General features: G+C 38.1%; 1 protein-coding gene and 1 pseudogene across 1 annotated transcript in view; one reads left to right on the top strand and one right to left on the bottom strand.

Annotated features, from left to right (window-relative positions):
* Positions 1-12,342, bottom strand: part of SGTB (small glutamine rich tetratricopeptide repeat co-chaperone beta) — a 43,111-nt gene that overhangs the window by 15,764 nt on the left and 15,005 nt on the right. Inside the window, exon 5 of the mRNA XM_040262619.1 lies at positions 10,797-10,896. Coding sequence (XP_040118553.1) covers positions 10,797-10,896 — 100 coding nt within the window. The remainder of the gene's footprint in view (positions 1-10,796; positions 10,897-12,342) is intronic.
* Positions 7,223-7,983, top strand: LOC120879591 (annotated as a pseudogene).

Raw genomic sequence — 12,342 nt, forward strand, 5'->3', positions numbered from 1 at the left:
TTTAGTGGTATCTTGAGGGTTTTTTATATACAATATCGTGTCATCTGTAAACAGTACCAGTGTTACTTGTTATTTTCCAATTCAGATTCCCATTATTTCTTTTTCTTGTCTGATTGCTCTGGCTAGGACTTCCAAAACCATGTTGAATAAAAGTGGTAAGATAAACAAGTCCTTGTCTTGTTCCTGATTTTAGAAGAAATGCTTTCAGCTTTTCACCACTGAAGATGATGCTGGCTATGGGTTTGCCACAGATGGCCTTAATTATGTTGAGTTATGTTCCTTCTATACCCACTTTGTTGAAAGCTTTTATCACAAATGGATGTTGAATTTTGTCAAAAGCTCTTTCTGCATCTATTGAGATGGCCATATGATTTTTATTCTTCAATTTGCTGAGTTTTATCTTCAGTGGTGTATCATATTGGCTGATTTGCAAATATTTAACCATCCTTGATGCATTGGGATAAATCCCACTTGATTGTGATGTACGATTCTTTTAATGTATTGCTGAATTCAAATAGCTAATATTTTGCTGAGAATTTTTGCATCTATGTTCATCAGTGGTGTGCTGTGCTGTGCTTAATATCATCAAAGAGACTGGCCTATAATTGTCTTTTTCTGTAGCGTCTTTGTCTGGTTTTGCTATCAGGGCGATGCTGGCCTCATAAAATAAGTTCAGAAGTATTTCTTCCTCTTCAAATTTTTGAGGATAGGTGTCAACTCTTCTTTAAATATTTTATACAATTCACCTGAAAAGTCACCTGGTCCTAGGCTTTTGTTTGTTGGGATGTTTTGTTGTTGTTTTTAATTACTGATTCAATTCCATTGCTAGTAATTGGTCTGTTCATATTTTCTACTTCTACCTAGTTCAGTCTTGAGAGGCTCTTCAAGATCATTTAAGTGGACCTAACCCAGCTCCCTTCAAACTATTGCCTCTGCACTGGGACTTGGAGACTGTTAGATTTTAGCTGCACCGATTAAAAGTAGAGCCTCTCTTTCCTAGAGTGCTCTGGCTCTCCTGAAAGTAATCCCTGCTAGTTTTCAAAACCAGACTTTCTGGTGACTCATCTTGCTTGTGCAGGACCTCTGGGCTGAGGAGCCCAAGGTGGGACTTGGACCCCTCACTCCTTGGGGAGGACCTCTGCAATTACAGTATCTTTCCTGCTTGTGGGTCACTGACCTAGGATTGTAGATCCTGCCTATATCACATTTGCACCCCTCCTTCTTTATATCTTTACATCTTTTCTGCTAATCTTCAGGTCATCCTCTTATATATTCGCTCTGTTAGTAGTTCTAACTTTTGTATGCCACTGGGAGGAGGTGAGTTCAGAGTCTTCGTACTCAGCTATCTTGAGGAAGCACCCCTTATTCTTAATTATGAAGAAGTAATAAAGAGACTTCCCTGGTAGTCAAGTGGCTAACACTCTGCACTTCCAATGCAGGGGACCCACGTTCAATCCCTGGTCATGGAACTAGATCCCACATGTCACAACTAAGACCTGGCACAGTCAAAATTAAAAAAAAAAAAAAGAGTAATAGAAAGGCATGGTAGTCACCACCTTAAGATATCAAACTCAGAATCACTATCAACAGGACTGTTTGGAATTATGGGCCTCCTAATATAATGTAATAAATGGTATACATAATTATTTATGTAGGCTTGATGTCAAAATGTGACCAGAATTTAATCATGAGGAAGCAATCACACATATTGAGAACACGGTACATTCTGTAAGATCACTGGCTTAACTCTTTGAAAAAAATCTGTCGTGAAACATAATCAAAAAAGACAGGGATACTTTCCAGATTAAAAGAGACTGAAGTGACATTAAAAAAAAGGCTGTGCATGATTCTTGATTGGATTCTGAATCAAACACATAGCTATAGATGGTATTTGGGGAACAACTGAAGAAATTTCAATATTAATACTAATTTTCTTATATGTGAGTGACATGATAGTTATACAGAGTATATCTTATTCTTAGGAAATACAACTGAACAATTTAGGATCAGCAAGAAACTTCTGTGTGTGTACATACACCTACAGAGAAAAAAAGACACAGAGAGAGGAAGGAAACACGGCAAAATATTACTACTTGTCTCTAGGGTAGACATATGCAGATGTTCATTAACTAGAAGTAAGTTTAAATTGGTTTACATTCATTTACCAAAATTAATAAACATAAATAAAATACTATATATAATAAATATTATTTATGAATATATATATATGCAATATGCTGCCATGTGACTAACCATTAGAAGTCTTCAACTAGAGGCAATTCTGCCTTCTAAAATTCACACTGAATCAATTCAACTAAAAAATTTTGTTGAATACCTACAATATGTTAACACAGCTCAAAATCAAATATACAGAAATGGAGACGATATATCTTTGCCCTCTAAACATTCACTCTCTAGTAGGGAAATAGACATGTAAATAAATAAACAATATGGTAAGTGCAACAATGGAAATGCCAAAAGAAGAGGTAACATAGAGTAAGGTATGGTTAACCCTATGCAGAGCTGTCTAACAGAACTTTCTGTAATAGACAAGTTCTTTCTGTCTAATAGAACTTTCTATAATAGATAAGTGCTGCCCAATACAGAAGTCCCTAGCCACATATGACTAAAGAACATTTGAACATGTTAGTGCAATTAAGGAACTGTATATTTTATTTTACTAATTGTAATTAATTTATATTTGCATAGCCAAATGTGGCTAGGAGCTACCATATTGGACAGCACCACTCCATAGGCCATGGCAGAGAAGGGGAGGTTGAGGAGAGAAGAAATTAAGAAAAGTCTTCCCAAAATATGCAACATCTAACAGGGTCCTGAAGGATGACTAGCATTTGACCAATTACATAAGGCAGGAAATATCCTATGCAGAGGAAGGAGCACATAAAAGCATGCAGAGATATCCCAACATAGCATTTTTAGGAAGTCAGTAAATTTCACATTACATGTGCATAGAGAATAAAGAAGAAGGATGGGTAAGAAAAGTGAGGATAATAAAGTTAAAAGAAAAGAGAGAGCCTATACTATAAAAGACCTGAAGCACCATTCAGAGAAGCACAAATTTAATCATGTTGGTAATTTGGAACTAGTAAACACAAAGCAAGAGTTGGATGATTAATTTCATATTTTAGAACAATCCTTTTGGCAGAAGACTGGAGTAGAGAATGGAAATGGGAAGCCAACTGCAGTTACTAGTGTACTAGTTTAGCAAAAGTTAAGAATTTGGATGCAAATGAAGGAAGGAGCAAATGAGCTGCTTGGGAGGTGTATGATAAAACAAAAGAAAGAGGAAGATTCCCTGATACTTACCTTCAGATACTGGTAACAGGGAATACAGCACAGAGAATCAGACCCAGAAAGAAAGAATGGGCAGAAAGAAAGAGTGTGACTGTATTTCAATACTGATAGCTTGAGCTTTAGATCACAAACTGCAAGCTGAGATGAAAGATTTGTGCAGTTCACAATAGAAAGAGGAGAGGCGTCTGAATCTGCAAGTAGGAAAGGAAACAGAAATCAGGCTATATTTGAATCTTCTGTGAGATGCAGCCAAACACATCAGTGTCTGAACTGAATAACAATGTGGTCTGCTCTCTCTGGACCTGCTGTCTGATTATCAGGGCATAACTAAAGAAACTCCAGCAGAACAAAGCAGCTGGCATCATCATGTTTTCAGACACGCTCACTTTCATTACCTTGTTAAAGCAAGAGCATGAATATAACTTGTGCTCTTTTATAGGAAAAAATAGGCAGAAAAAAATTTACAGGTATCTAACATTTCACATACTGTATATTATATATATATATGTTATAGCAAAAACCTATTCTTACATCTAGGAATTACACTGTTTTTGAAAGAAACAAATATTGAAAGCCTATAACTATATATATGTAACTACTCTATGAAATGGTTAGTATTACCTCTATTTTACAAGTGAGGATCAGTTCAGTTCAGTCGCTCAGTCGTGTCCAACTCTTTGTGACCCCATGAACTACAGCACACCAGGCCTCCCTGTCCATCACCAACTCCCAGAGTTCACTCAGACTCACATCCATAGAGTCAGTGATGCCATCCAGCCATCTCATCCTCGGTCGTCCCCTTCTCCTCCTGCCCCCAATCCCTCCCAGCATGAGAGTCTTTTCCAATGAGATTGAGGCTCAAAACGGTTTAGTAAGGCTACCCAAGGTCACACAGCTAGTTAGTGGCTTAAGTGAGATTCAACTCCAAGTTCAACAAACCATCAAATCCACCTTCAACTCAAATTCCCATCAAGTGAGAGGCCTTCCAGATAAATTTTCTCCACCGTGCTCCTTCTCCTTCCTGAAATTTTAATTCCAAGTCCCAGGGAACCTAATGACTACATCCTGCTTATGGAGGTGGAAGAAAACAAAACGTATAACAATGTGGTCTCTGTTTCCATCTTCCTGGGAGCTCATGCTGTCTCTAAGCATTCCTTGGTACAACAACCTGATGCTTTCTAATTTTCCTGTTAAACTATGCTCTCCGACATAAAATACATTCCCCTCTCCTCTGTTTACCCTTGTTCTACCTGTCCATCAAATCCACCTTCAACTCAAATTCCCATCACATGAGAGGCCTTCCTGATAATTTTTTTCCATCATGCTCCTTCTCTTTTCCAATATTTTAATTTCATTTATTGCTTCAGTCATTCAACCAGGTATCCATCCCCAAAACATGAAACAACTCTGGGTAAGGTAATGTACTTAGCCATGAGGCTGTACAAACAAAAAGACCTGTAAGAATACAGATGGCCCCTGATTTACCATGGTTTACAATTTTTGACTTTACAGTGGGACAAAAGCAATACCCACACAGTAGAAACCATACTTCAAATTTTGAATTTTGATCCTTTCCTGGGATAGTGATATGTGATATGAAACTCCCTCATAACCCTGGGCAGTGACAGTGAGCTTCAGCTCCCAGTCAACCCTGTGGTCATGAGGGTAAACAGCTGATAAACTTACAACCATTCTGTACCCATGCAATCATTCTACTTATCACTTGCAGTACAGTATTCAATAAATTACACAAGACACTCAACACTTTTCCTATAAAATAGGCTTTGTCTGAGTCTACCCAACTGTGAGACTGATAAAAGTGTTCTGAGCATGTTTAAGGTAGGCCAGACTAAAATGGGTCAGTAAATTAGGTGTATTAAATGCATCTTCAACTTATGACATTTCCAAGTTTATTGGGATGTAACATCACAAGTTGAGAAAGATCTGTACTCTTCAGGGATGGAAAACAGAAAACTAGCTAGTTTCATATGAAATACCATTTCATATTATAAAGTACTTGGAAATGTTTTAGACCTGTAAATCATTTGCTGTTTTATGTACACAAGTGTTAATCTAAGTGTGTCTGGTCACTACAACATTACTGGAAATTCCTTATATTTCTTCTATGTCTTCCATGCATCCGACAAAAACTGGCTAAACTCTGGTGAGGTACAGTGCTGAGTACTAGAGGGAATACAAATAGATACAAGATACAATATCTGCCCCTCAGCTGAGTAAACAAGTATGCATATAATTGGGGCTTCCCTGGTGGCTCAGTGGTAAAGAATCCACCTGCAATGCAGGAGACAGAGGAGATGCTAGTTCGATCCCTGGGTTGGGAAAATCCCCTGGAGGAGGACATGGAAACCCACGCCAGTATTCTTGCCTGGAGAATCCCATGGACAGAGGGGCCTTGTGGGCTACAGTCCATAGGATCGCAAAGAGTCAGACACAACTGAAGTGACTGAACATGCATGCATGCATATAACTACAAGGCAGAACATATATGAAAAACTTATGTAAGTGTTATACATCATGGTAAGTGCTAGGAATATAGACAAAAAAGTAAAACAAAATCATAAGTTTTCAAGAAAAGACTCATGTTTTCCTGGTATCCGAGCTGAGCCTTAAGCATCATTAGAATCCTGCTGCTGCTAAGTTGCTTGTCGTGTCCGACTCTGTGCAACCCCACAGACGGCAGCCCACCAGGCTCCCCCGTCCCTGGGATTCTCCAGGCAAGAACACTGGAGTGGGCTGCCATTTCCTTCTCCAATGCATGAAAGTGAAAAGTGAAAGTGAAGTCGCTCATTTGTGTCCGACTCTTCGTGACCCCATGGACTGCAGCCTACCAGGCTCCTCCGTCCATGGGATTTTCCAGGCAAGAGTACTGGAGTGGGGTGCCATTGCCTTCTCTGCATTAGAATCCTAAAAGGCCCCAAATAGACAATTAAGTCTAGAAAACAAAGACATGCTTAAGAAATGATTGTTTTCTAACATATAAAAAAAAGTCACTTTTATTAAAAAGTAAACTTTGGTTCATTCTAGCAAGTTTAACATGTAAACAATATTTTGATTAATAATAAACTGTGAAAATGAATATCAGAAGAAAGATTTAGATATGCTATTCTGAGCTTCCAACTTCTGGCAGTCAGCTAGCTGAGAAAAATGGCAAGGAGTAGTTGGCAAGACTACAGGCTACTGAGATATTTATAGCCACCAGAGTCTAAAAAAATCCTAAAGCTTTCATATTTGTAATAAAAATACAAATAAAGTTTTCTAATTATTTAATATTAAACTTCATATGCTATTACTGAACTTCTCAAGGAAGAAGATACTACTCAAATGCAAAAAAGGAGCATAATTATTCATCTCAATTTAACAATAATTAAATGAAATGCAAGATGGGAATTGTCAAGAATTCCTCCTGTTACAGAACTAGTGAACATACAAATATTAACAAATGGTAATCTCATTAAAAATAAATTATTTTGCCTCCAATTCATCATATTTATGGTTAAGAGTATATGCCTTACTGAGCTCTATAAATAATCTATTTTCCATTAACATTTATATCTGGTCATAACATTCTGTGACAGTATTACATGTATTTACTTGAAGATTTCATATGCTAAATGAAAACCTGTCCAGTCATCTGATTACAAAAAAATAAAATTCAAATAAAAGCAGAGTTAATTTTTTGTGGAGAGAGAAAATGTAGGCTTTCAGTATGGCCAGATGAAATTCCTTATGGATCCAACTCTCCCAAAGGTAACTATAAATGCTGGACAATACAAGAACAACAACAACAATTTAAGGTGGCCCAGGCAGAGAAGGCAATGACCACACCATCGTGGTTATCGGGGTCATTAAGAACTTTTTAGCTCTTTTTTTCGTGGCGCCTCTGTCAGCTGCTTCAGAATGAAACTAAACATCTCTTTCCCAGCCACTGGCTGCCAGAAGCTCAATGAAGTGGACGATGAACTAAAACTTCGTACCTTCTATGAGAAGCATATGGCCACAGAAGTTGCTGCTGACGCTCTGAATGAAGAATGGAAGGGTTATGTGGTCTGAATCAAGGGTGGGAACGATCAGCAGGGTTTCCCCATGAAGCAGGGTGTCTTGACCCAGGGCCAAGTTCGCCTGCTACTGAGTAAGGGGCATTCCTGTTACAGACCAAGGAGGACTGGAGAGAGAAAGCACAAATCTGTACAGGGTTGCATTGTGGATGCCAGTCTGAGTGTTCTCAATTTGGTCATCATGAAAAAAGGGGAGAAGGATATTCCTGGACTCATGGATACTACAGTGCCTCATTGCCTGGGTCCCAAAAGAGCTAGCAGAATCTGCAAATTTTTCAGTCTCTCTAAAGAAGATGATGTCCGCCAATATGTTGTGCAAAAGCCCCTAAACAAAGAAACCTAGGATTAAAGTACCCAAGATTCAGCGTCTCGTGACTCCACAAGTTCTGCAACACAAACGCTGGCATGTTGCGCTGCAGAAAGAGCGTACTAAGAAAAATAAAGAAGAGGCTGCAGAATATGCTAAACTTTTGGCCAAGAGAATGAAGGAGGCCAAAGGAAAACGGCAGGAACAGATTGCCAAGAGACGGAGGCTGTCCTCTCTGAGCACTTCTAAGTCTGAGTCCAGTCAAAAATGAGATGTTCTAAGAGTAACAAACAAATAAGATCAGACATCAAAAAAAAAAAAAAAACAGAATATAGTTCTTCTGTGTATCCTTGCCACCTCTTCTTAATATCTTTGCTTGTTAGGTCCTTGCCATTTCTGTCCTTTATTGTGCCCATCTTTGCATGAAATGTTCCCTTGATATCTCCAATTTTCTTGAATAGATCTCTAGTCCTTCTCATTCTATTGCTTTCCTCTATTTCTTTGCATTGTTAACTTAAGAAGGCTTTCTTATCTCTCCTTGCTCTTCTCTGGAACTCTGCTTTCACTTGGGTATGTCTTTCCCTTTCTCCTTTGCCTTTCACTTCTTTTTTCAGCTATTTGTATGGCCTCCTCAGACAGCCACTTTGCCTTCTTGCATTTCTTTTTCTTATGGATGGTTTTGGTCACCCCCTCCTGTACAATGTTACGAACCTCCGTTCATAGTTCTTTAGGCACTCTGTCTATCAGATATAATCCCTTGAATCTATTTGTCACCTCCACTGTATAATCATAAGGGATTTGATTTAGGTCATACCTGAAAGGCCCAGTGGTTTTTCCTACTATCTTCAATTTAAGTCTGAATTTTGCAACAAGGAGCTCATGAATTGAGCCACAGCCAGCTCCAGGTCTTGTTTTGGCTGACTGTATAGAGCTTCTCCATCTTTGGCTACAAATAAAATCAATCTGATTTTGGTACTGACCATTTGATATTGACCATGTGTAGAGCTGTCTCTTGTGTTTTTGGAGGAGGGTGTTTGCTATGACCAGTGTGTTCTCTTGGCAAAATTTCTGTTAGCCTTTGCCCTGCTTCATTTTGTACTCCAAGGCCAAAGTTGCCTATTATTCCAGGTATCTCTTGACTTCTTACATTTGCACCCCAGCCCCCTATGATGAAAGGACATCTTTTTTTTTTTTTGGTGTTACTTCTAGAAGGTCTTGTCAGTCTTCACAGAACTGTTCAACTTCAGCTTCTTCAGCATTAGTGGTTGGGTCATAGACTTGGATTACTTTGATGTTGAATGGTTGCCTTGGAAATGAACCATGATCATTCTGTTGTTTTTGAGATTGCACTCAAGTACTGCATTTTGGACTCTTTTGCTGACTTGTCAGGGCTACTCCATTTCTTCTAAACGATTCTTGCCCACAGTAGTAGATAATGGTCATCTGAATTAAATTCAGGGTTCAAATCTGGTTCTCCTGCATTGCAGGCAGATTCTTTTACCATCTGAACCACCAGGGAGGCCCAGACAACATAACACAGACTACCAGTCACATATGACTATTTAAATTTAAATTAATTTAAACTCATCTTAAATTCAGTTCAGTTCAGTTGCTCAGTCATGTCCAACTCTTGGTCTTAAATTAATTAACCATTAAAATGTTAGTTTCTCCATTGCACTAGCCACATTCCCATTGCTCAACAGCTACTGTAATTAGTGGCTACTCTCCTGGACAATGCAGATACAGAACATTTCCATCACTGCAGAAAGTTCTATTGGAATTTTAATATCTAAAAGAAAATAATTTAGTGCAGGGAATTCATTGCATAGCTAATAGAAGAGCTGAGATACCTAACAGGGTGTTGTGCAGGAATCCAGAGATTAGCAACAGCAGGAAGCCACTACCATCACTAAGACTGAACAGAGTACACAGCCCAAAACCCAATGTCACCTGGCACAAGCTGGGACCATAGCAGACATCTTAGGTGGGCTCAGGAGACAGGGAAGAGAAGCAGCCTCTGCTAGATGAAGCCCCTGGTGGAAAAAGAGGGGACTTCTCTTTCCCTTCTCCCTTCCTTCTGCTCTCCATTTCCTGCCAGTAACTTGCATGACTGAACACAGAGGTGTGAAAGGAGCCTAGGAATTGCAGACCATAGTGGTCAAACCCTTGTGAAAAAGGAAAGAGCAGAGAAGGAAAGAATCAAATCTGAGGTCAAACAGCCTGAGGCCTGCCACAGATACAAATAGATAATTTAGAGGGGGGGAAACCCACAAATGGCCAACATTTGAAAAATGTCCAGCCTCACCAGTAATAAAATGTAAAACAAGAGTAATATTAAATTAGTAATAATAAATACTAATTCAAATACACAGTGCTGATAAGGGTGTAATAAAAACAGACACATTCATATATCCTAGGGGAGGAAAAGAATTTTCAAATATTTTCAAAGAAGCTGAAATAATTTTGAAATTAGCATCAACAAATTTTTTAACATTTTCCATACTTTTATATATTGTTAGACCAACTGAGTACATTTCCAAGGATAGATCCAAAGTCGAGAAAATCTTAAATCCAGAAAATAATTTTAGAAATAAAGATGTTCATTGTAGCTGTATAGTACTGGGAGAAAATGGACAATTTCAATGTCCATCAGTAGGTCAAGAGTTAAGCAAAGTAAGGTACATTCATCCATTTATTAAAAAATAGTCCTGTTTGTTTGCCAGCCACAATGAAAGGTACTGGAAATATAAAAAAGATTAGGAAGTAATAGGAGACTAATTCATATCTATTTAAGTAATGTTTATGAAGGATTTAAATAAACTAAGGACATGTTTGTGATATGCCCAGTGAATAAAAGATGAACCTGAAATTGATTACACTTACATCAAACAACATATGCCAAAAGGTTATTAGTAACAGCAGTTGCCTGTAAGTGGTAAATTTATGAGTTTATTTTCTCCCTTCTTTATATGTTTCTAAACTTTCAAAGTTTTCTAAATAAAAAAAAAACAAATTTTACAGAGCTATAAAAGACTCCTTCGGAGCTATTAATGTAAATGTTTAAGAACTGTAAACCTGCCACAATCATGCTAGTTTACCTGTTACAATAATAAACTGCATTATTTGAATCCAATTCTATCGCCTGTGTGTAACAATCCACTGCAGCAGCATAATTTTCTTCTTTCATGTGATTATTGCCTAAAACAAAGTAATCAACAGGTACAGTAAGTACAATATACAGGGAAAAATGTAAAGCCTGGAAGATACATTTTAATCATAAAAAATTACAGTAATATGAAGGACAATAACATCATTTTTCAGTCACACTGGAGATAAATTTTATATAGTACTATAGAGCTGATGGAGAAGGCAATGGCACCCCACTCCAGTACTCTTGCCTGGAAAATCCCATGGGCGGAGGAGCCTGGTAGTCTGCAGTCCACGGGGTCGCTAGGAGTAGGACATGACTGAACGACTTCACTTTCAGTTTTCACTTTCATGCATTGGAGAAGGAAATGGTAACCCACTCCAGTGTTTTTGCCTGGAGAATCCCAGGGATGGGGGAGCCTGGTGGGCTGCCGTCTGTGGTGTTGCACAGAGTTGGACACGACTGAAGCGACTTAGCAGCAGCAGCAGCATAGAGCTGATACTCCTTAGCCTTCAATGTGTTTGAATGATTTTGAACTGCAGAGTTCTTTCAAAAATATTAATGTTTGAATATCTTATAAAACCAGACTTCAATAAGTGAGTAAATGCTACAGTAAATGATTATCTCTTGGCAAAATCTAATCTCTTCTCACTTTCCTTATCTTCATCTCCCTCTTCCCTTTTAGAGCTGCCCAATCTCCTTCCAGGTGGACCACCCTCTACAATCACTATCTCAGTCTGGACCTGGTTCTCCATTCCTTCCCTGTCAAAACATACACCTGCTAGTGAGCAAGCCTTCAGAACATGCTGTGGGGGTAAGCTAGAAAAACTAACTGTGTCAATATGTTATTGGCAGATAATATTTTTTTTATGTGTTATCCTTTCCAGAGATAGATTCTTTTCTAAAGGAGATTATGGGAGATTAATTTCTAGAAAGACAGCATTTCAGATACCACAGCTAACCCACAGGATACTGATCTTCAGGAAGGACATCTGTAGATACATCTGGCAACAATTTAGCTACATTAACAACTGCTCAGCAAAATAAGGGATTTCCTGTGGCTATCTTCTGTATTCCATTAAACAGAAAAAAAGCAGTATGCTCACTTATAATAACCCATTCTCACCGATTCTCAAAAATGGAAACTTTTAAAACACTGGGATTAGAAGGAAGGATTTATATAACAAAAGCCTCTATTATTTCTTCCAGTTATTTCTAAACTAGAAGCTCTCCTATTAGCCTTTTTTTTGTAACAAATCATTACATACTTAATGGGAGAAGTATGTAAATTTGCAGAGAACAGGAAGATTAAAGGAAAGACATCTAAAATCATACAAAAGTTACTGCAAATTTAGAAGCAGAAATGGATATAAAGAATGATTGCTAAATGGATATTAAGTGATTTCTACATGATTTCTCTTTGGGATGACAAAAACGTTCTTTAGTTGTGGTGATGGATACACAACTCTGTTAATCTACTAGAAACCAATGAATTC

Source organism: Oryx dammah, unplaced genomic scaffold, assembly GCF_014754425.2.
Source record: "Oryx dammah isolate SB20612 unplaced genomic scaffold, SCBI_Odam_1.1 HiC_scaffold_20, whole genome shotgun sequence".
NCBI lineage: Eukaryota > Metazoa > Chordata > Mammalia > Artiodactyla > Bovidae > Oryx > Oryx dammah.